Source organism: Oncorhynchus keta, chromosome 7 (assembly GCF_023373465.1).
Source record: "Oncorhynchus keta strain PuntledgeMale-10-30-2019 chromosome 7, Oket_V2, whole genome shotgun sequence".
In the NCBI taxonomy this organism is placed as follows: Eukaryota; Metazoa; Chordata; class Actinopteri; order Salmoniformes; family Salmonidae; genus Oncorhynchus; species Oncorhynchus keta.
In genome coordinates this window covers 50646156-50672177 of record NC_068427.1, presented here as the reverse complement: position 1 = coordinate 50672177, position 26022 = coordinate 50646156, and the positions used below count along the sequence as shown (strand labels likewise).

Sequence of the window (26022 nt, the reverse complement as noted above, 5' to 3'; positions counted from 1 at the left end):
GAGCGGATGATCCTGGAGAGATGGAGCGGTTGAGAGATGGAGCGGTTGAGAGATGGAGCGGTTGAGAGATGGAGCGGTTGAGAGATGGAGCGGTTGAGAGATGGAGCGGTTGATCCTGGAGAGATGGAGCGGTTGAGAGATGGAGCGGTTGAGAGATGGAGCGGTTGAGAGATGGAGCGGTTGAGAGTTGGAGCGGTTGAGAGATGGAGCGGTTGAGAGATGGAGCGGCTGATCCTGGAGAGATGGAGCGGTTGATCCTGGAGAGATGGAGCGGTTGAGAGATGGAGCGGTTGAGAGATGGAGCGGTTGAGAGATGGAGCGGTTGAGAGATGGAGCGGTTGAGAGATGGAGCGGCTGATCCTGGAGAGATGGAGCGGTTGATCCTGGAGAGATGGAGCGGTTGAGAGATGGAGCGGTTGAGAGATGGAGCGGCTGATCCTGGAGAGATGGAGCGGTTGATCCTGGAGAGATGGAGCGGTTGATCCTGGAGAGATGGAGCGGTTGAGAGATGGAGCGGTTGAGAGATGGAGCGGTTGAGAGATGGAGCGGTTGAGAGATGGAGCGGTTGAGAGATGGAGCGGCTGATCCTGGAGAGATGGAGCGGATGATCCTGGAGAGATGGAGCGGTTGATCCTGGAGAGATGGAGCGGTTGAGAGATGGAGCGGTTGAGAGATGGAGCGGCTGAGAGATGGAGCGGTTGAGAGATGGAGCGGTTGAGAGATGGAGCGGTTGAGAGATGGAGCGGTTGATCCTGGAGAGATGGAGCGGTTGATCCTGGAGAGATGGAGCGGTTGATCCTGGAGAGATGGAGCGGATGATCCTGGAGAGATGGAGCGGTTGATCCTGGAGAGATGGAGCGGTTGATCCTGGAGAGATGGAGCGGTTGAGAGATGGAGCGGTTGAGAGATGGAGCGGTTGAGAGATGGAGCGGCTGATCCTGGAGAGATGGAGCGGTTGATCCTGGAGAGATGGAGCGGTTGAGAGATGGAGCGGTTGAGAGATGGAGCGGCTGATCCTGGAGAGATGGAGCGGATGATCCTGGAGAGATGGAGCGGTTGATCCTGGAGAGATGGAGCGGTTGAGAGATGGAGCGGTTGAGAGATGGAGCGGTTGAGAGATGGAGCGGTTGAGAGATGGAGCGGCTGATCCTGGAGAGATGGAGCGGATGATCCTGGAGAGATGGAGCGGTTGATCCTGGAGAGATGGAGCGGTTGAGAGATGGAGCGGTTGAGAGATGGAGCGGCTGAGAGATGGATCGGTTGAGAGATGGAGCGGTTGAGAGATGGAGCGGTTGAGAGATGGAGCGGCTGAGAGATGGAGCGGTTGAGAGATGGAGCGGTTGATCCTGGAGAGATGGAGCGGTTGAGAGATGGAGCGGTTGAGAGATGGAGCGGTTGAGAGATGGAGCGGCTGATCCTGGAGAGATGGAGCGGTTGATCCTGGAGAGATGGAGCGGTTGATCCTGGAGAGATGGAGCGGTTGATCCTGGAGAGATGGAGCGGTTGATCCTGGAGAGATGGAGCGGTTGATCCTGGAGAGATGGAGCGGTTGATCCTGGACAGATGGAGCGGTTGAGAGATGGAGCGGTTGATCCTGGAGAGATGGAGCGGTTGAGAGATGGAGCGGTTGAGAGATGGAGCGGCTGAGAGATGGAGCGGTTGAGAGATGGAGCGGTTGAGAGATGGAGCGGTTGAGAGATGGAGCGGCTGAGAGATGGAGCGGCTGAGAGATGGAGCGGTTGAGAGATGGAGCGGTTGAGAGATGGAGCGGTTGAGAGATGGAGCGGTTGAGAGATGGAGCGGCTGATCCTAATGATCCTAAGCTTTATTTGTCCTTGTTGGTATAGTAGGAAAAGTCCACTTTCCAGTTAGTAATGTGTAACGCTATTGTATAATTCAGAAATAGGCTTTATGTTAGAAGATATAGCAGCTTCCTACTATTGTTAAATTATTTTTGTAAAAAGAGACATTTTGGTCCTCGTTGCCTGTATCTGCAGGACAGGAGGCAGAAACGTCACATTATCAGCATACAAAAGAAAGCAATAATATATAATAATAATAATATATGCCATTTAGCTGACGCTTTTATCCAAAGCGATTTACAGTCATGTGTGCATACATTCTACGTATGGGTGGTCCTGGGAATCGAACCCACTACCCTGGCGTTACAAGCGCCATGCTCTACCAACTGAGCCACAGAAGGACACAATGACAGCAATGACAGCAATGTAGGCTGTCATAAAGAGAGGATGGCCTAATGTTAATAAAATAATATTAAATACTAATAACATGGCCTAATATTAATAAAATAACATTAAATACCAATAACATGGCCTAATATTAATAAAATAACAGTAAATACTAATAACATGGCCTAATATTAATAAAATAACAGTAAATACTAATAACATGGCCTAATATTAATAAAATAATTGTAAATACTAATAACATGGCCTAATATTAATAAAATAATATGAAATACCAATAACATGGCCAAATATTAATAAAATAATATTAAATACTAATAACATGGCCTAATATTAATAAAATAATATTAAATACTAATAACATGGCCTAATAGAAATAAAATAATAGTAAATACCAATAACATGACCTAATATTAATAAAATAATAGTAACGATAATAATAATGAATTGTCTAACTTTTTAAGCCTTATTCGTTAATGCACCTTTATAATTTCAACCTGATATAGTTCATTTCCAATCAAAATGTGCATTATACAGTGCTTGTTTTATGAATCAATCAATCAAATGTATTTATATAGCCCTTCGTACATCAGCTGATATCTCAAAGTGCTGTACAGAAACCCAGCCTAAAATCCCAAACAGCAAGCAATGCAGGTGTAGAAGCACGGTGGCTAGGAAAAACTCCCTAGAAAGGCCAAAACCTAGGAAGAAACCTAGAGAGGAACCAGGCTATGTGGGGTGGCCAGTCCTCTTCTGGCTGTGCCGGGTGGAGATTATAACAGAACATGGCCAAGATGTTCAAATGTTCATAAATTACCAGCATGGTCGAATAATAACAAGGCAGAACAGTTGAAACTGGAGCAGCAGCACAGTCAGGTGGAACGGGGACAGCAAGGAGTCATCATGTCAGGTAGTCCTGGGGCACGGTCCTAGGGCTCAGGTCCTCCGAGAGAGAGAAAGAAAGAGAGAATTAGAGAGAGCATATGTGGGGTGGCCCGTCCTCTTCTGGCTGTGCCGGGTGGAGATTATAACAGAACATGGCCAAGATGTTCAAATGTTCATAAATGACCAGCATGGTCGAATAATAGTAAGGCAGAACAGTTGAAACTGGAGCAGCAGCATGGCCAGGTGGACTGGGGACAGCAAGGAGTCATCATGTCAGGTAGTCCTGGGGCATGGTCCTAGGGCTCAGGTCAGTTGAAACTGGAGCAGCAGCATGGCCAGGTGGACTGGGGACAGCAAGGAGTCATCATGTCAGGTAGTCCTGGGGCATGGTCCTAGGGCTCAGGTCCTCCGAGAGAGAGAAAGAAAGAAGGAGAGAATTAGAGAACGCACACTTAGATTCACACAGGACACCGAATAGGACAGGAGAAGTACTCCAGATATAACAAACTGACCCTAGCCCCCCGACACAAACTACTGCAGCATAAATACTGGAGGCTGAGACAGGAGGGGACAGGAGACACTGTGGGGCTATGAGGGGTGGAGATTATAAACCTAGAGAGGAACCAGGCAATGAGGGGTGGAGATTAGAAACATAGAGAGGAACCAGGCTATGAGGGGTGGAGATTATAAACCTAGAGAGGAACCAGGCTATGAGGGGTGGAGATTATAAACCTAGAGAGGAACCAGGCTATGAGGGGTGGAGATTATAAACCTAGAGAGGAACCAGGCTATGAGGGGTGGAGATTATAAACCTAGAGAGAAACCAGGCTATGAGGGGTGGAGATTATAAACCTAGAGAGGAACCAGGCTATGAGGGGTGGAGATTATAAACCTAGAGAGGAACCAGGCTATGAGGGGTGGAGATTATAAACCTAGAGAGAAACCAGGCTATGAGGGCTGGAGATTATAAACCTAGAGAGGAACCAGGCTATGAGGGGTAGAGATTATAAACCTAGAGAGGAACCAGGCTATGTGGGGTGGAGATTATAAACCTAGAGAGGAACCAGGCTATGAGGGGTGGAGATTATAAACCGAGAGAGGAACCAGGCTATGAGGGGTGGAGATTTTAAACCTAGAGAGGGACGTGGCTATGAGGGGTGGAGATTAGAAACCTAGAGAGGAACCAGGCTATGAGGGGTGGAGATTAGAAACCTAGAGAGGAACCAGGCTATGAGGGGTGGAGATTAGAAACCTAGAGAGGAACCAGGCCATGTGGGGTGGAGATTAGAAACCTAGAGAGGAACCTGGCTATTTGGGGTGGTCAGTCCTCTTCTGGCTGTGCCGGGTGGAGATTATAAACCTAGAGAGGAACCAGGCTATGAGGGGTGGAGATTATAAACCTAAGAGAGGAACCAGGCTATGAGGGTGGAGATTATAAACCTAGAGGGACCAGGCTATGAGGGGTGGAGATTATAAACCTAGAGAGGAACCAGGCTATGAGGGGTGGAGATTATAAACCTAGAGAGGAACCAGAATATGGGGGGTGGAGATTATAAACCTAGAGAGGAACCAGGCTATGAGGGGTGGAGATTATAAACCTAGAGAGGAACCAGGCTATGAGGGGTGGAGATTAGAAACATGGAGAGGAACCAGGCTATGAGGGGTGGCCAGTCCTCTTCTTGCTGTGTCGGAAGAATCCTAGGGCTCAGGTACTCCGAGAGAGAGAGAAAGAAACAGAAAAGGAGAGAGAGAGAATTAGAGAGAGCACACTTAGATTCACACAGGACACCAGATAAGACAGGAGAATTACACCAGATAAAACAGACTAACCCTAGCCGCCCGACACATAAACTACTACAGCATAAATACCGGAGGCTGAGACAAGTGATGCACCCCTCCTAGGGACGGCATGAAAGATATATGCCATTTAGCAGACGCTTTTATCCAAAGCGACTTACAGTCATGTGTGCATACATGGAAGAGCACCAGTAATCCAGTGACTCAGCCCCCGTAATAGGGTCAGAGGCGGAGAATCCCAATGGAGAGAGGGGAACCTGCCAGGCAGAGACAACAAGGGCGGTTCGTTGCTCCAGTGCCTTTCCGTTCACCTTCACACTCCTGGGCCAGACTACACTCAGTCATAGGACCTACTGAAGAGATGAATGCATTATGCTGATCGAATCAAACGACTTCAATTAAAGTGCTTATTGGCTACAGAAAGAGTCTGAACCGTTTCTATAATAGGTATATTAATTAACAATTTAATCATGTTTCTTACCATGTTAATTCTATCATTTTTATTAGTCTATTATGGTGGTTGGCTTTAGAAATAACAACATTGACCGTGACATTTCCAGATGTCCTTTAAATGTTTATCAGGAAACGCCACCATGAAACGCCACCAATAAATATAATAATAATACTGTCTTCACATTTATTATGTTCATACTTTACGGTACGAGCTCGGCAGAAGGCAATCAAATGACAGTAATAAAGAACGTCGGAGATGGTGTTTGGAAACAACAGTGTCTCTACCCTAACTAACCGTCGCAGTCCTTTTAGTCGTTACACAGTCTGTACGGCCAGTGGCCTGTGTTATCTGCCTCAGCTAGTGGTGACAGGTGGGTGGTTACTGTGGTGACAGGTGGGTGGTTACTGTGGTGTCAGGTGGGTGGTTACTGTGGTGACAGGTGGGTGGTTACTGTGGTGACAGGTGGGTGGTTACTGTGGTGTCAGGTGGGTGGTTACTGTGGTGACAGGTGGGTGGTTACTGTGGGTGGTTACTGTGGTGTCAGGTGGGTGGTTACTGTGGTGACAGGTGGGTGGTTGCTGTGGTGTCAGGTGGGTGGTTACTGTGGTGACAAGTGGGTGGTTACTGTGGTGACAGGTGGGTGGTTACTGTGGTGACAGGTGGGTGGTGACAGGGTACAATTCCCCTAGATAACCCACCCTAAATCACACCCCGACCCTACCAACATAGATATACAATTCCCCTAGATAACCCACCCTAAATCACACCCCGACCCTACCAACATAGATATACAATTCCCCTAGATAACCCCGGTTAACCCACCCTAAATCACACCCCGACCCTACCAATATAGATATACAATTCCCCTAGATAACCCCGGTTAACCCACCCTAAATCACACCCTGACCCTACCAATATAGATATACAATTCCCCTAGATAACCCCGGTTAACCCACCCTAAATCACACCCCGACCCTACCAACATAGATATACAATTCCCCTAGATAACCCCGGTTAACCCACCCTAAATCACACCCTGACCCTACCAACATAGATATACAATTCCCTAGATAACCCCGGTTAACCCACCTAAATCACACCCCGACCCTACCAACATAGATATACAATTCCCTAGATAACCCCGGTTAACCCACCCTAAATCACACCCCGACCCTACCAACATAGATATACAATTCCCTAGATAACCCCGGTTAACCCACCTAAATCACACCCCGACCCAAACAACATAGATATACAATTCCCTAGATAACCCCGGTTAACCCACCCTAAATCACACCCCGACCCTACCAATATAGATATACAATTCCCCTAGATAACCCCGGTTAACCCACCCTAAATCACACTCCGACCCTACCAACATAGATATACAATTCCCCTAGATAACCCCGGATAACCCACCCTAAATCACACTCCGACCCTACCAACATAGATATACAATTCCCCTAGATAACCCCGGTTAACCCACCCTAAATCACACCCCGACCCTACCAACATAGATATACAATTCCCCTAGATAACCCCGGTTAACCCACCCTAAATCACACCCCGACCCTACCAATATAGATATACAATTCCCCTAGATAACCCCGGTTAACCCACCCTAAATCACACCCCGACCCTACCAACATAGATATACAATTCCCCTAGATAACCCCGGTTAACCCACCCTAAATCACACCCCGACCCTACCAACATAGATATACAATTCCCCTAGATAACCCCGGTTAACCCACCCTAAATCACACCCCGACCCTACCAATATAGATATACAATTCCCCTAGATAACCCCGGTTAACCCACCCTAAATCACACCCCGACCCTACCAACACAGATATACAATTCCCCTAGATAACCCCGGTTAACCCACCCTAAATCACACCCCGACCCTACCAATATAGATATACAATTCCCCTAGATAACCCCGGTTAACCCACCCTAAATCACACCCCGACCCTACCAACATAGATATACAATTCCCCTAGATAACCCACCCTAAATCACACTCCGACCCTACCAACATAGATATACAATTCCCCTAGATAACCCACCCTAAATCACACTCCGACCCTACCAACATAGATATACAATTCCCCTAGATAACCCACCCTAAATCACACTCCGACCCTACCAACATAGATATACAATTCCCCTAGATAACCCCGGTTAACCCACCCTAAATCACACCCCGACCCTACCAACATAGATATACAATTCCCCTAGATAACCCCGGTTAACCCACCCTAAATCACACTCCGACCCTACCAACATAGATATACAATTCCCCTAGATAACCCCGGTTAACCCACCCTAAATCACACTCCGACCCTACCAATATAGACATACAATTCCCCTAGATAACCCCGGTTAACCCACCCTAAATCACACCCCGACCCTACCAACATAGATATACAATTCCCCTAGATAACCCCGGTTAACCCACCCTAAATCACACCCCGACCCTACCAACATAGATATACAATTCCCCTAGATAACCCCGGTTAACCCACCCTAAATCACACTCCGACCCTACCAACATAGATATACAATTCCCCTAGATAACCCCGGTTAACCCACCCTAAATCACACCCCGACCCTACCAACATAGATATACAATTCCCCTAGATAACCCACCCTAAATCACACTCCGACCCTACCAACATAGATATACAATTCCCCTAGATAACCCACCCTAAATCACACTCCGACCCTACCAACATAGATATACAATTCCCCTAGATAACCCACCCTAAATCACACTCCGACCCTACCAACATAGATATACAATTCCCTAGATAACCCACCTAAATCACACTCCGACCCTACCAACATAGATATACAATTCCCTAGATAACCCACCCTAAATCACACTCCGACCCTACCAACATAGATATACAATTCCCCTAGATAACCCCGGTTAACCCACCCTAAATCACACTCCGACCCTACCAATATAGATATACAATTCCCCTAGATAACCCCGGTTAACCCACCCTAAATCACACTCCGACCCTACCAACATAGATATACAATTCCCCTAGATAACCCCGGTTAACCCACCCTAAATCACACTCCGACCCTACCAATATAGACATACAATTCCCCTAGATAACCCCGGTTAACCCACCCTAAATCACACCCCGACCCTACCAACATAGATATACAATTCCCCTAGATAACCCCGGTTAACCCACCCTAAATCACACCCCGACCCTACCAACATAGATATACAATTCCCCTAGATAACCCACCCTAAATCACACTCCGACCCTACCAACATAGATATACAATTCCCCTAGATAACCCACCCTAAATCACACTCCGACCCTACCAACATAGATATACAATTCCCCTAGATAACCCACCCTAAATCACACTCCGACCCTACCAACATAGATATACAATTCCCCTAGATAACCCACCCTAAATCACACTCCGACCCTACCAACATAGATATACAATTCCCCTAGATAACCCACCCTAAATCACACTCCGACCCTACCAACATAGATATACAATTCCCCTAGATAACCCCGGTTAACCCACCCTAAATCACACTCCGACCCTACCAATATAGATATACAATTCCCCTAGATAACCCCGGTTAACCCACCCTAAATCACACTCCGACCCTACCAATATAGATATACAATTCCCCTAGATAACCCCGGTTAACCCACCCTAAATCACACTCCGACCCTACCAACATGGAGAATAAACAGCTTGTGACAAATAGACAATAAACAAACAGTGAAATAAGCAATCAAATAATGAACAGTAACATTACACCCAGTAACATTACACCCAGTAACATTACACCCAGTAACATTAGACCCAGTAACATTAGACCCAGTAACATTACACCCAGTAACATTACACCCAGTAACATTAGACCCAGTAACATTACACCCAGTAACATTAGACCCAGTAACATTACACCCAGTAACATTACACCCAGTAACATTAGACCCAGTAACATTACACCCAGTAACATTAGACCCAGTAACATTACACCCAGTAACATTAGACCCAGTAACATTAGACCCAGTAACATTACACCCAGTAACATTACACCCAGTAACATTACACCCAGTAACATTACACCCAGTAACATTACACCCAGTAACATTAGACCCAGTAACATTACACCCAGTAACATTACACCCAGTAACATTAGACCCAGTAACATTACACCCAGTAACATTACACCCAGTAACATTAGACCCAGTAACATTACACCCAGTAACATTACACCCAGTAACATTACACCCAGTAACATTACACCCAGTAACATTAGACCCAGTAACATTACACCCAGTAACATTACACCCAGTAACATTACACCCAGTAACATTAGACCCAGTAACATTACACCCAGTAACATTACACCCAGTAACATTACACCCAGTAACATTACACCCAGTAACATTACACCCAGTAACATTACACCCAGTAACATTACACCCAGTAACATTACACCCAGTAACATTACACCCAGTAACATTACACCCAGTAACATTACACCCAGTAACATTACACCCAGTAACATTAGACCCAGTAACATTACACCCAGTAACATTACACCCAGTAACATTACACCCAGTAACATTAGACCCAGTAACATTACACCCAGTAACATTACACCCAGTAACATTACACCCAGTAACATTACACCCAGTAACATTACACCCAGTAACATTACACCCAGTAACATTAGACCCAGTAACATTACACCCAGTAACATTACACCCAGTAACATTACACCCAGTAACATTACACCCAGTAACATTACACCCAGTAACATTACACCCAGTAACATTACACCCAGTAACATTAGACCCAGTAACATTACACCCAGTAACATTAGACCCAGTAACATTACACCCAGTAACATTACACCCAGTAACATTACACCCAGTAACATTAGACCCACAAACGTCACAACAGACCCTGGTTTGATCCCGGGCTGTATCACAACCAGCTGGGAGGGGAGGGTTTGGGTTTTAGAATGTGTTCTTAAATTACTTGCCTAGTTAAATAAATATTTAAACCCTCTAACATCATCCTTAGCTCTAGTGGGGGGATATAGGTAGAACACGGGAGGACATTTTTTGCATTTTTTGACAAATGTTAAATATCCTGTTTTGATTAATTTAATAGAGTTAGTTAGGTCTGCTCTATACCAAATTAGCATACCCCCTGAGTCCCTTCCCTGTTCCACAGCTGGTAGTTCACAGCTGTCTCTCGCTGTCATTTGTCATTGTCATTACGAGTGTGGAAGAGACAGACATCATTATAGTCAAATCTCTGAAGACAACTAACTTCTTAAAATTCTCAATTAATTAACAAACAAGTATTAAACATCATTGTAGTCAACACTCTGAAGACAAATAACTTGTTAAAACATCATCTCGATAAACAAACAAGTATCTTTGTTGACATAAATAATAATAAACTTTTCCCTACTTTCTCCTTCCTTTCTCTCTCACTTCCTCTTCCTCCTACTCTCTCTCTCACTTCCTCTTCCTCCTACTCTCTCTCACTTCCTCTTTCCTCCTACTCTCTCTCACTTCCTCTTCCTCCTACTCTCTCTCACTTCCTCTTCCTCCTACTCTCTCTCACTTCCTCTTCCTCCTACTCTCTCTCTCATCTCTGCCTCTCTCCCCTCTCTGTCATCTCTGCCGCTCTCCCCTCTCTGTCATCTCTCTGTCATCTCTTCCTCCTACTCTCTCTCATCTCTGTCTCTCTCCCCTCTCTGTCATCTCTTCCTCCTACTCTCTCTCCCTCCTACTCTCTCCCTCTTCCTCCTACGTCTCTCTCCCCTCTCTGTCATCTCTTCCTCCTACTCCCTCTTCCTCCTACGTCTCTCTCCCCTCTCTGTCATCTCTTCCTCCTACTCCCTCTTCCTCCTACGTCTCACTCCCCTCTCTGTCATCTCTTCCTCCTACTCCCTCTTCCTCCTACGTCTCTCTCCCCTCTGTCATCTCTTCCTCCATCTCAACCTCTTTATTTCTCTCTCTCCCCCTACAGAGGAGCGAGGGTCATGGGCTGCCCCATGCCACACGGGTGAGGGAGGGCTCCAGTGGGCTGGTACTGACACTGGTGTCCATGGCGTGTGTGGGCGGCGTGGTGGTGGTAGCGTTGACCATCGCCTGTCTCAGACACCACACCCAGCAGCCGGCCTCAGGGAAACTGGGCCTCGGACCAGAGGGAGGACCGGAGACACACTTTGACTACCAGGTAGGGGAGAGGAGACACTTCTGAGTGTCCCAAATCACTCCCTAATCAACATGTAGTACACTTCTTTTTAAACCAGAGCGCTATGACCATGTGTCAAAAGTAGTGCACTAGATAGGGAATAGGGGGCCATTTGGAACCCGAGACACACTTTGACTAACGGGTAGGCGAGGCTAGAGCCTTATATATATATATATACAGTTGAAATCGAAAGTTTACATACACTTTGGTTGGAGTCTTTAAAACTCGTTTTTCAACCACTCCACAAATTTCTTGTTAACAAACTATAGTTTTGGCAAGTCGGTTAGGACATCTACTTTGTGCATGACAAGTCATTTTTCCAACAATTGTTTATTTCACTGTATCACAATTCCAGTGGGTCAGAAGTTTACATATACTATGTTGACTGTGCTTTTAAACAGCTTGGAAAATTCCAGAAAAGTATGTCATGGCTTTAGAAGCTTCTGATAGGCTAATTGACATAATTTTAGTTAATTGGAGGTGTACCTGTGGATGTATTTCAAGGCCTACCTTCAAACTCAGTGCCTCCTTGCTTGACATCATGGGAAAATCAAAAGTAATCAGCCAAGACCTCAAAAAAAATGTACAAATCTGTACAAACAATAGTACATAAGTATAAACACAATGGGACCATGCAGCCATTATACCGCTCAGCTGTCAAACCGCTCAGGAAGGAGACGCCTTCTGTCTCCTAGAGATGAACGTACTTTGGTGCGAAAAGTGCAAATCAATCCCAGAACAACAGCAAAGGACCTTGTGAAGATGCTGGAGGAAACACGTACAAAAGTATCTATATCTACAGTAAAACGAGTCCTATATCGACATAACCTGAAAGGCCGCTTAGCAAGGAAGTCACTGCTCCAAAACCGTCATAAAAAAAGCCAGACTACGGTTTGCAACTGCACATGGGGACAAAGATTGTACTTTTTGGAGAAATGTCCCCTGGTCTGATGAAACAAAAATAGAACTGTTTGGTCATAATGACCATCATTATATTTGGAGGAAAAAGGGGGACGCTTGAAAGCCGAAGAACACCATCCCAACCGTGAAGCACGGGGGTGGCAGCATCATGTTGTGGGGGTGCTTTGCTGCAGGAGGGACTGGTGCACTTCACAAAAAATAGATGTGTCGTGTCTTTGGCATCATTAAAATTAAGACTTATTTTTATAAAATAAATTCTCTGTAATTATTATAACGTGATTAAACTAAATTCATCATGTAAATGTAAATGTAATTAATTAGAAAGTCCTACGTTATAATTTTCCTAATAAAACTTTCACATATTTTAATATCTGATCAATTAGTCTTCTAATTAATGAATTATTCATTACCTCATGTTAAGTCTCATTCCAAACGTCGTAAATTGTTGGTTATCTGCACGAACCTAGTCTTCACTATGAATCATCCATACATCAATTGTCTTAAATCATTTAAGAACTAAATAATCACAGAAATGCATAAACAATTAAACAGTAGATATAGTTACTGTCCCGATCGTCGTATGGAGTAGAAGGTGAGGACCAAAACGCAGCGTGGTTAGTATACATTCTTCTTTATTGAAGAAAGAACATGAAGTAAACTGAACCAGAACAATAAATGAATAACGACCTTGAAGCTATAATAAGAAAACTGTGCTGACACAACTAACATAGACATAGATAATCACCCACATAGTACCCACAGAATATGGCTGCCTAAATATGGTTCCCAATCAGAGACAACGATAGACAGCTGCCTCTAATTGAGAACCAATCTAGGCAACCATAGACATACAAACTACCTAGAAAGTAAACAGCCCCATAAACATGCAAAACCCCTAGACAAGTTTAAAAAAACATACATCACCCATGTCACACCCTGACCTAAACAAAATAACAAGGAAAACAAAGAATACTAAGGTCAGGGTGTGACAGTTACAAGGAAATGATAGCAGAATGTGCCCTAGTGGGCTAAACCAGTATGGCGGCTTGGTAGACAAAGGGACTAAGAAGGGCGCGAAAGATAAGACCATACAAAGTTAATAATTAAAACAACTGAAATGCTAATCCTTTGCAAATGAAAGTTCAGTCATTCTGGAATAATTGCAATCAATATATATATTTACACTCAGTGTGTCGTCGTGATCTCTGTTGGAATGTTAGTTTCTGTTGGAGAGTTTGTCCGCCCTCTCTGCCGTGGTTAGAATGGATAGTTCAGAGTAACATTCAGCAGTGTTGTTATAGAATAGATGTTTCAGCGGTTGTCGGTCCTCGCATTCACGGGTACATCATTTCTAGCTGCAGACTAGTAATTAGTATTGAAGAGTAGCTCTTCTTCTGTCGGATCAATGGTCTCAGAGTTTAACCACGTGGTATGATTAAAAGATTCAGCAATCTACTCAAACCTTAATTCCCTCTGTGATGAGGTACTGGTCTGAAACCTTAGCCCTCTCGTAGTTATCAAGGTAAGCTATAAGCTATATTCGGAAGAGCAGAAAAAGGTCCCATGATGCTAGATCAATGTCTGTGCTCATGGGGTGGGCCAATGACTTAGTTAACTTTAAAGGGAATTTGGTTCGCTTTCATTAAACAGTTTAAAAATCACACAACATCATTTCACAAATAGTTTAATCTTTACTCATTCATTTTATACAACAATTATATGCAAGAGTCTCATAACTGAGACTCTTGTATAAACAGAGTTATGTTAATGTGGCTGTATTGTCTCTCATGAGTTTCACAAAATTGTACCAAACGGACCAGTTCGTAGCTGACTACTCCACCAGAACGTGAATATTGTTCAGTTCTCAAGTTCTGTGAGGTGGAAGAAATTCCTTTGTTCTCTCTATGAAAACTCACTCTCTCTCTTAAACTCCGGCCATGAGGAGAGAACTCCTCAAGGAATTTATGACCTGCCTAATAGAGCCTGTTGGGTAGGGGGTGAGAGAGAGAGGGGGATGGTACTCACTATCCCCAAAGAGGGCAATGTCGTGACTTTAGAAGCTTCTGATAGGCTAATTGACATCATTTGAGTGACCATTAGGGACTGTTGCACTTCATAAAATAGATGGCATCATGAGGATGGAAAAAATATGTGGATATTATGAAGCAACATTCAAGACATCAGTCAGGAAGTTAAAGCCTGGTCGCAAATGGGTCTTCCAAATGGACACTGACCCCAAGCATACTTCCAAAGCTGTGTCAAAATGGCTTAAGGACAACAATGTCAAGGTATTGGAGTGGCCATCACAAAGCCCTGACCTCAATCCTATAGAACATTTGTGGGCAGAACTGAAAAAGCGAGAAAGGAGGCCTACAAACCTGACTAAGTTACACCAGCTCTGTCAGGAGGAATGGGACAAAATTCACCCAACTCTTTGTGGGAAGCTTGTGGAAGGCTACCCAAAATGTTTGACTAAAGTTAAACAATTTAAAGGAAATGCTACCAAATACTAATTGAGTGTATGTAAACTTCTGACCCACTGGGAATGTGATGAAAGAAATAAAAGCTGAAATAAATCATTCCCTCTACCGTTATTCTGACATTTCACATTCTTAAAAATAAAGTGGTGATCTTAACTGACCCAAGACAGGGAATTTTTACTAGGATTAAATGTCAGGAATTGTGAAAAACTGAGTTTAAATATAGTTGGCTAAGGTGTACATAAACCTCCGACTTCAACTGTATGTAGCCCTCAGTATTAGACTCTGGGACAGGTTCTTAAAATAAAGTGGTGATCTTAACTGACCCAAGACAGGGAATTTTTACTAGGATTAAATGTCAGGAATTGTGAAAAACTGAGTTTAAATATAGTTGGCTAAGGTGTACATAAACCTCCGACTTCAACTGTATGTAGCCCTCAGTATTAGACTCTGGGACAGGTTCTTAAAATAAAGTGGTGATCTTAACTGACCCAAGACAGGAAATTTTTACTAGGATTAAATGTCAGGAATTGTGAAAAACTGAGTTTAAATATAGTTGGCTAAGGTGTACATAAACCTCCGACTTCAACTGTATGTAGCCCTCAGTATTAGACTCTGGGACAGGTTCTTAAAATAAAGTGGTGATCTTAACTGACCCAAGACAGGAAATTTTTACTAGGATTAAATGTCAGGAATTGTGAAAAACTGAGTTTAAATATAGTTGGCTAAGGTGTACATAAACCTCCGACTTCAACTGTATGTAGCCCTCAGTATTAGACTCTGGGACAGGTTCTTAAAATAAAGTGGTGATCTTTAAGTAACACTGGGACAGGTTAGGCCTCATCATGATCGTCATCACCATGATTGAGACCCCCCAGCCTTTCGTGTTAATCACGTTGCGTCGTGCCTGAGAACAGCCCTTAACCGTGGTTTATTGGCCATATACCACACCCCCTCTGGCTTTGTTGCTTTCATTCTTCCACAGCTTTCAACCAATCAGCATTCAGGGGTCTAACCTGCTAAATGACTTAAATGTAAATGTAAATGTAACCACATAGTTTATAACAACATTTTGCTATTTAATTTTGCATTACATCCCTCATTTTACTATGATGTCAGACGAGGGCCCTGGACCTCAACATTTGTAACACTTCTACCAATAATGCCCGAAAAATAAATACTTTACCCAAGAGCATAGTGACATTTCCCGTTAAATGATCGTGTTTATTTCAGAGCCCCTAAAAATACAGTTTGCAGGTCCATCTGCACCCTGATATTATGACATAACAACCATTCCTGGACCTGACTCCAAAAGCGAGCCACCGATGAACAGCACCAGAAGATATGTTCTATTCTGTTTCCTCGTGGCAGAGTCTGCACAGGACTGACTGATCTATTGATTCTGTTTCCTCGTGGCAGAGTCTGCACAGGACTGACTGATCTATTGATTCTGTTTCCTCGTGGCAGAGTCTGCACAGGACTGACTGATCTATTGATTCTGTTTCCTCGTGGCAGAGTCTGCACAGGACTGACTGATCTATTGATTCTGTTTCCTCGTGGCAGAGTCTGCACAGGACTGACTGATCTATTGATTCTGTTTCCTCGTGGCAGAGTCTGCACAGGACTGACTGATCTATTGAATCTGTTTCCTCGTGGCAGAGTCTGCACAGGACTGACTGATCTATTGATTCTGTTTCCTCGTGGCAGAGTCTGCACAGGACTGACTGATCTATTGATTCTGTTTCCTCGTGGCAGAGTCTGCACAGGGCTGACTGATCTATTGATTCTGTTTCCTCGTGGCAGAGTCTGCACAGGACTGACTGGTCTATTGATTCTGTTTCCTCGTGGCAGAGTCTGCACAGGGCTGACTGATCTATTGATTCTGTTTCCTCGTGGCAGAGTCTGCACAGGACTGACTGATCTATTGATTCTGTTTCCTCGTGGCAGAGTCTGCACAGGGCTGACTGATCTATTGATTCTGTATCCTCGTGGCAGAGTCTGCACAGGACTGACTGATCTATTGATTCTGTTTCCTCGTGGCAGAGTCTGCACAGTACTGACTGATCTATTGATTCTGTTTCCTCGTGGCAGAGTCTGCACAGGGCTGACTGATCTATTGATTCTGTTTCCTCGTGGCAGAGTCTGCACAGGACTGACTGATCTATTGATTCTGTTTCCTCGTGGCAGAGTCTGCACAGGACTGACTGATCTATTGATTCTGTTTCCTCGTGGCAGAGTCTGCACAGGACTGACTGATCTATTGATTCTGTTTCCTCGTGGCAGAGTCTGCACAGGGCTGACTGATCTATTGATTCTGTTTCCCCGTGGCAGAGTCTGCACAGGACTGACTGATCTATTGATTCTGTTTCCTCGTGGCAGAGTCTGCACAGGGCTGACTGATCTATTGATTCTGTTTCCTCGTGGCAGAGTCTGCACAGGGCTGACTGATCTATTGATTCTGTTTCCTCGTGGCAGAGTCTGCACAGGACTGACTGATCTATTGATTCTGTTTCCTCGTGGCAGAGTCTGCACAGGGCTGACTGATCTATTGATTCTGTTTCCTCGTGGCAGAGTCTGCACAGGGCTGACTGATCTATTGATTCTGTTTCCTCGTGGCAGAGTCTGCACAGGACTGACTGATCTATTGATTCTGTTTCCTCGTGGCAGAGTCTGCACAGGACTGACTGATCTATTGATTCTGTTTCCTCGTGGCAGAGTCTGCACAGGGCTGACTGATCTATTGATTCTGTTTCCTCGTGGCAGAGTCTGCACAGGGCTGACTGATCTATTGATTCTGTTTCCTCGTGGCAGAGTCTGCACAGGGCTGACTGATCTATTGATTCTGTTTCCTCGTGCCAGAGTCTGCACAGGGCTGACTGATCTATTGATTCTGTTTCCTCGTGCCAGAGTCTGCACAGGGCTGACTGATCTATTGATTCTGTTTCCTCGTGGCAGAGTCTGCACAGGGCTGACTGATCTATTGATTCTGTTTCCTCGTGGCAGAGTCTGCACAGGGCTGACTGATCTATTGATTCTGTTTCCTCGTGGCAGAGTCTGCACAGGGCTGACTGATCTATTGATTCTGTTTCCTCGTGCCAGAGTCTGCACAGGGCTGACTGATCTATTGATTCTGTTTCCTCGTGCCAGAGTCTGCACAGGGCTGACTGATCTATTGATTCTGTTTCCTCGTGGCAGAGTCTGCACAGGGCTGACTGATCTATTGATTTTGTTTCCTCGTGGCAGAGTCTGCACAGGGCTGACTGATCTATTGATTCTGTTTCCTCGTGGCAGAGTCTGCACAGGGCTGACTGATCTATTGATTCTGTTTCCTCGTGGCAGAGTCTGCACAGGACTGACTGATCTATTGATTCTGTTTCCTCGTGGCAGAGTCTGCACAGGACTGACTGATCTATTGATTCTGTTTCCTCGTGGCAGAGTCTGCACAGGGCTGACTGATCTATTGATTCTGTTTCCTCGTGGCAGAGTCTGCACAGGGCTGACTGATCTATTGATTCTGTTTCCTCGTGGCAGAGTCTGCACAGGGCTGACTGATCTATTGATTCTGTTTCCTCGTGGCAGAGTCTGCACAGGGCTGACTGATCTATTGATTCTGTTTCCTCGTGGCAGAGTCTGCACAGGACTGACTGATCTATTGATTCTGTTTCCTCGTGGCAGAGTCTGCACAGGACTGACTGATCTATTGATTCTGTTTCCTCGTGGCAGAGTCTGCACAGGACTGACTGATCTATTGATTCTGTTTCCTCGTGGCAGAGTCTGCACAGGGCTGACTGATCTATTGAATCTGTTTCCTCGTGGCAGAGTCTGCACAGGACTGACTGATCTATTGATTCTGTTTCCTCGTGGCAGAGTCTGCACAGGACTGACTGATCTATTGATTCTGTTTCCTCGTGGCAGAGTCTGCACAGGGCTGACTGATCTATTGATTCTGTGTCCTCGTGGCAGAGTCTGCACAGGGCTGACTGATCTATTGATTCTGTTTCCTCGTGGCAGAGTCTGCACAGGGCTGACTGATCTATTGATTCTGTTTCCTCGTGGCAGAGTCTGCACAGGGCTGACTGATCTATTGAATCTGTTTCCTCGTGGCAGAGTCTGCACAGGGCTGACTGATCTATTGAATCTGTTTCCTCGTGGCAGAGTCTGCACAGGGCTGACTGATCTATTGATTCTGTTTCCTCGTGTCAGAGTCTGCACAGGACTGACTGATCTATTGATTCTGTTTCCTCGTGGCAGAGTCTGCACAGGGCTGACTGATCTATTGAATCTGTTTCCTCGTGGCAGAGTCTGCACAAGGCTGACTGTTCAATGCCCCATATATTGAGCATTATTTTTGAAGCAAGTATTTAATATAATAGCTTAATAAATTGAAATGAAAGGATAGATATGTCAGTTCAAAGACCCGGTGTCAAGGTATTGGGACATCAAAGCCCTGTTCCCAACTGACTTGAATCTTATGCTGCATTGCTGTCAAAACTTTCGATGCATTTTTTTGATTTACACTAATCATTCTAAGCCATTTATGTTTTTAACGGGTGGCAGGTAGACTAATTATTACATTTTTTTTAAAAAGTAATTCCAATATTGTGGCAAAGCCACGATGAGTTGGTTATCATTTTGTATTGGGCATACATCTCCATACACAGTTGTTAGTTGCTTTGTGTGACATTTTACCATAACGTCTCTATTAAATGTCTCACGAGTTGTGATGATAGAATCATAATTATGGCTGATGAAAGTGATTCGCTTGTTGTTTACATCTTGTTTACGGGAATATCTTTCTGTCGACTTCCTAGGAGCTCTGCCGGCAGCACATGGCAGCCAAGACTTCGCTCAGTCGTCAGGAGGCGGTGGGTGTGGGAGCGGGGGGTCGGAGGGGGACAGACACCTCCAGGGTGAGCAGTGTGTCGTCCCAGTTCAGTGACGGCCCACAACACAGCCCCTCCTCACACAGCAGTACGCCCTCCTGGAGCGAGGAGCCCGCACAGTCCAAGATGGACATCTCTACTGGTCACATGATACTGGTCAGTGTCAGGGTATGGGGTCATTATATTTACTACTGGTCAGTATCAGGGAATGGGGTCATTATATTTACTACTGGTCAGTATCAGGGAATGGGGTCATTATATTTACTACAGGTCAGTATCAGGGAATGGGGTCATTATATTTACTACAGGTCAGTATCAGGGAATGGGGTCATTATATTTACTACAGGTCAGTATCAGGGAATGGGGTCATTATATTTACTACAGGTCAGTATCAGAGGGTATGGGGTCATTATATTTACTACTGGTCAGTATCAGGGAATGGGGTCATTATATTTACTACAGGTCAGTATCAGGGAATGGGGTCATTATATTTACTACAGGTCAGTATCAGAGGGTATGGGGTCATTATATTTACTACTGGTCAGTATCAGAGGGTATGGGGTCATTATATTTACTACTGGTCAGTATCAGGGTATGGGGTCATTATATTTACTACTGGTCAGTATCAGAGGGTATGGGGTCATTATATTTACTACTGGTCAGTATCAGGGTATGGGGTCATTATATTTACTATTGGTCAGTATCAGAGGGTATGGGGTCATTATATTTACTACTGGTCAGTATCAGGGTATGGGGTCATTATATTTACTACTGGTTAGTATCAGAGGGTATGGGGTCATTATATTTACTACTGGTCAGTATCAGAGGGCATGGGGTCATTATATTTACTACTGGTCAGTATCAGGGTATGGGGTCATTATATTTACTATTGGTCAGTATCAGAGGGTATGGGGTCATTATATTTACTACTGGTCAGTATCAGAGGGTATGGGGTCATTATATTTACTACTGGTCAGTATCAGGGTATGGGGTCATTATACTTACTACTGGTCAGTATCAGAGGGTATGGGGTTATTATATTTACTACTGGTCAGTATCAGAAGGTATGGGGTCATTATACTTACTACTGGTCAGTATCAGAGGGTATGGGGTCATTATATTTACTACTGGTCAGTATCAGAGGGTATGGGGTCATTATACTTACTACTGGTCAGTATCAGAGGGTATGGGGTCATTATACTTACTACTGGTCAGTATCAGAGGGTATGGGGTCATTAAATTTATCTCTGTCCAGGAAATGGGCCCTGATTGTTTAATAATGATAATGCCTTTGAGCTCTCATCAAATACACTCTAACAACTAGTCTTAATATCCCATGGCAGAGATACACTCTAACAACTAGTCTTAATATCCCATGGCAGAGATACACTCTAACAACTAGTCTTAATATCCCATGGCAGAGATACACTCTAACAACTAGTCTTAATATCCCATGGCAGAGATACACTCTAACAACTAGTCTTAATATCCCATGGCAGAGATACACTCTAACAACTAGTCTTAATATCCCATGGCAGAGATACACTCTAACAACTAGTCTTAATATCTCATGGCAGAGATACACTCTAACAACTAGTCTTAATATCCCATAGCAGAGATATTCTGAACTCTGTTCATAACGTCCGTGTCCTTCTCCTCAGGCCTATATGGAGGATCATCTGAAGGATAAGGAGCGTCTGATGAAGGAATGGAACGCTCTATGTTCCTACCAGGCTGAACCCAGTGCTGTCACCGTCGGGCAGAGTGAATCCCAGCTGGAGAAGAACCGCTGCCCCGAGTCTCTTCCCTGTGAGTCTCCTTTACCTCTCCTCAGGGTTTCTCCTCTAGTCTTGGGCTGGGATTCAAACATCACATGATAAAAGGTCAAGTGTTTTTTTTCTGCTTGAGATGAGCATCCGTAGCATTTAGAGACAAGCGCGATCTCAGCAAACGTCAGGGAGAAAAAAATAGCCTTTTTTTCCTACAAGCCTATTGCTGTGTGCAGGCCGTTCACCTGCGTTAGATTGAATCCAGGACTTAACGTTACATCTACGATCCTCTTCTCGAGCTTGGTTAGTTACTCTCTGTTCTGTTCTAGATGACCACTCCCGTGTGAAACTGAAGACGGAGAGCAACTCCACCAAGGAAGACTACATTAACGCCAGCATCATAGTAAGATCTCTGACTGCTACTCTTGTGATGTCCCGTGGTTTACACAGGTGTCATTTAATATCCTCTATCTATAAAACCCCAGATTGACCACGATCCTCGACTGCCTGCTTACATCGCCACCCAGGGACCACTGGCACACACCATCGCTGACTTCTGGCAGGTCAGTAGCACACACCATCGCTGACTTCTGGCAGGTCAGTGGAACACATAGTACTCTGAGGAACTTTTAGCTTGAGTGTCAGCTGACCAAAATGTTGAAGGAAAAGCGCTTTAATGGCACATTAATAAACTGAAACTTGGAAAAAATCAGAACAGGGCTACTTGTGTATAGTGACACAGTTGATGTAGAAGGACATGGGGCAGTAACTATGGCCCTACTCTAGCATGTCAATCACAGTATATACCAGTACAGCCCTACTCTAGCATGTCAATCACAGTCTATACCAGTACAGACCTAGTCTAGCATGTCAATCACAGTATATACCAGTACAGCCCTAGTCTAGCATGTCAATCACAGTATATACCAGTACAGCCCTAGTCTAGCATGTCAATCACAGTATGTACCAGTACAGCCCTAGTCTAGCATGTCAATCACAGTATATACCAGTACAGCCCTAGTCTATCATGTCAATCACAGTATATACCAGCCCTAGCATGCAATCACAGTAGTCACAGTATATACCAGTACAGCCCTAGCATGTCAATCACAGTATATACCAGTACAGCCCTAGTCTAGCATGTCAATCACAGTATATACCAGTACAGCCCTAGTCTAGCATGTCAATCACAGTATATACCAGTACAGCCCTACTCTAGCATGTCAATCACAGTATATACCAGTACAGCCCTAGTCTAGCATGTCAATCACAGTATATACCAGTACAGCCCTAGTCTAGCATGTCAATCACAGTATATACCAGTACAGCCCTAGTCTAGCATGTCAATCACAGTATATACCAGTACAGCCCTAGTCTATCATGTCAATCACAGTATATACCAGTACAGCCCTAGTCTAGCATGTCAATCACAGTATATACCAGTACAGCCCTAGTCTAGCATGTCAATCACAGTATATACCAGTACAGCCCTAGTCTAGCATGTCAATCACAGTATATACCAGTACAGCCCTAGTCTAGCATGTCAATCACAGTATATACCAGTACAGCCCTAGTCTATCATGTCAATCACAGTATATACCAGTACAGCCCTAGTCTAGCATGTCAATCACAGTATATACCAGTACAGCCCTACTCTAGCATGTCAATCACAGTATATACCAGTACAGCCCTAGTCTAGCATGTCAATCACAGTATATACCAGTACAGCCCTAGTCTAGCATGTCAATCACAGTATATACCAGTACAGCCCTAGTCTAGCATGTCAATCACAGTCTATACCAGTACAGCCCTAGTCTAGCATGTCAATCACAGTCTATACCAGTACAGCCCTAGTCTAGCATGTCAATCACAGTCTATACCAGTACAGCCCTACTCTAGCATGTCAATCACAGTATATACCAGTACAGCCCTAGTCTAGCATGTCAATCACAGTATGTACCAGTACAGCCCTACTCTAGCATGTCAATCACAGTATATACCAGTACAGCCCTAGTCTAGCATGTCAATCACAGTATATACCAGTACAGCTCTACTCTAGCATGTCAATCACAGTATATACCAGTACAGCCCTAGTCTAGCATGTCAATCACAGTATATACCAGTACAGCCCTACTCTAGCATGTCAATCACAGTATATACCAGTACAGCCCTACTCTAGCATGTCAATCACAGTATATACCAGTACAGCCCTAGTCTAGCATGTCAATCACAGTATATACCAGTACAGCCCTAGTCTAGCATGTCAATCACAGTATATACCAGTACAGCCCTAGTCTAGCATGTCAATCACAGTATATACCAGTACAGCTCTACTCTAGCATGTCAATCACAGTATATACCAGTACAGCCCTAGTCTAGCATGTCAATCACAGTATATACCAGTACAGCCCTAGTCTAGCATGTCAATCACAGTATGTACCAGTACAGCCCTAGTCTAGCATGTCAATCACAGTATATACCAGTACAGCCCTACTCTAGCATGTCAATCACAGTATATACCAGTACAGCCCTAGTCTAGCATGTCAATCACAGTATGTACCAGTACAGCCCTAGTCTAGCATGTCAATCACAGTATATACCAGTACAGCCCGCTGTGTGACAGTGTTGTTGTACTATAGATGGTGTGGGAGAATGGCTGCACAGTGATAGTGTGTTGTTGTACTATAGATGGTGTGGGAGAATGGCTGCACAGTGATAGTGTGTTGTTGTACTATAGATGGTGTGGGAGAATGGCTGCACAGTGATAGTGATGATGACTGCCCTGGTTGAGGACGGAGAGACTCAGTGTGTTCGCTACTGGCCTGACGAGGGATCGTCCCTCTACCACATCTACGAGGTGAGGGGTTTATATATACAGTATATATCGTTATCAGTAGTTCTCAATTCCTGGTCCTTAGCAACTACACACCTGATTGAAATCATGTAAATCTGATGACAAGTTGATGATTTCAATCAGGTGAGTAGTTCAAATCTAATCTAATGTATTTATATAGCCCTTCGTACATCAGCTGATATCTCAAAGTGCTGTACAGAAACCCAGCCTAAAACCCCAAACAGCAAGCAATGCAGGTGTAGAAGCACGGTGGCTAGGAAAAACTCCCTAGAAAGGCCAAAACCTAGGAAGAAACCTAGAGAGGAACCAGGCTATGTGGGGTGGCCAGTCCTCTTCTGGCTGTGCCGGTTGGAGATTAGAAACCTAGAGAGGAACCAGGCTTTGTGGGGTGGATATTATAAACCTAGAGAGGAACCAGGCTATGAGGGGTGGAGATTATAAACCTAGAGAGGAACCAGGCTATGTGGGGTGGCCAGTCCTCTTCTGGCTGTCCCGGGTGGAGATTAGAAACCTAGAGAGGAACCAGGCTATGAGGGGTGGCCAGTCCTCTTCTGGCTGTCCCGGGTGGAGATTAGAAACCTAGAGAGGAACCAGGCTATGAGGGGTTGCCAGTCCTCTTCTGGCTGTGCCGGGTGGAGATTAGAAACCTAGAGAAGAACCAGGCTATGTGGGGTGGCCAGTCCTCTTCTGGCTGTGCCGGGTGGAGATTAGAAACCTAGAGAAGAACCAGGCTATGTGGGGTGGCCAGTCCTCTTCTGGCTGTCCCGGGTGGAGATTAGAAACCTAGAGAGGAACCAGGCTATGAGGGGTTGCCAGTCCTCTTCTGGCTGTGCCGGGTGGAGATTAGAAACCTAGAGAGGAACCAGACTATGAGGGGTGGCCAGTCCTTGGGAAGAAGAAGAAGAAGAACCAGGCTATGTGGGGTGGCCAGTCCTTGGGAAGAAGAAGAAGAAGAACCAGGCTATGTGGGGTGGCCAGTCCTTGGGAAGAAGAAGAAGAAGAACCAGGCTATGTGGGGTGGCCAGTCCTTGGGAAGAAGAAGAAGAAGAACCAGGCTATGTGGGGTGGCCAGTCCTTGGGAAGAAGAAGAAGAAGAACCAGGCTATGTGGGGTGGCCAGTCCTTGGGAAGAAGAAGAAGAAGAACCAGGCTATGTGGGGTGGCCAGTCCTTGGGAAGAAGAAGAAGAAGAACCAGGCTATGTGGGGTGGCCAGTCCTTGGGAAGAAGAAGAAGAAGAACCAGGCTATGTGGGGTGGCCAGTCCTTGGGAAGAAGAAGAAGAAGAACCAGGCTATGTGGGGTGGCCAGTCCTTGGGAAGAAGAAGAAGAAGAACCAGGCTATGTGGGGTGGCCAGTCCTTGGGAAGAAGAAGAAGAAGAACCAGGCTATGTGGGGTGGCCAGTCCTTGGGAAGAAGAAGAAGAAGAACCAGGCTATGTGGGGTGGCCAGTCCTTGGGAAGAAGAAGAAGAAGAACCAGGCTATGTGGGGTGGCCAGT

The 26022-nt window shown here is 45.0% G+C and overlaps 1 protein-coding gene and 1 long non-coding RNA gene across 3 annotated transcripts in view; one reads left to right on the top strand and one right to left on the bottom strand.

The window, feature by feature from the left end:
• ptprna (protein tyrosine phosphatase receptor type Na) overlaps positions 1 to 26022 on the top strand; it is a 112988-nt gene that overhangs the window by 56816 nt on the left and 30150 nt on the right. The window contains exons 13-18 of one of the 2 annotated variants that reach the window (XM_052523150.1): positions 11392 to 11601; positions 19832 to 20071; positions 21565 to 21712; positions 22002 to 22075; positions 22158 to 22235; positions 24410 to 24529. In XM_052523150.1, coding sequence (XP_052379110.1) covers positions 11392 to 11601; positions 19832 to 20071; positions 21565 to 21712; positions 22002 to 22075; positions 22158 to 22235; positions 24410 to 24529 — 870 coding nt within the window. The remainder of the gene's footprint in view (positions 1 to 11391; positions 11602 to 19831; positions 20072 to 21564; positions 21713 to 22001; positions 22076 to 22157; positions 22236 to 24409; positions 24530 to 26022) is intronic. The other variant, XM_052523151.1, reaches the window with a different exon arrangement.
• On the bottom strand, positions 3730 to 4359 carry LOC127931198 (uncharacterized). The gene is made up of 3 exons (XR_008140294.1): positions 4145 to 4359; positions 3945 to 4024; positions 3730 to 3904 (listed from the first exon to the last, which is right to left on the bottom strand). It is a non-coding gene; the product is annotated as an uncharacterized LOC127931198 (long non-coding RNA).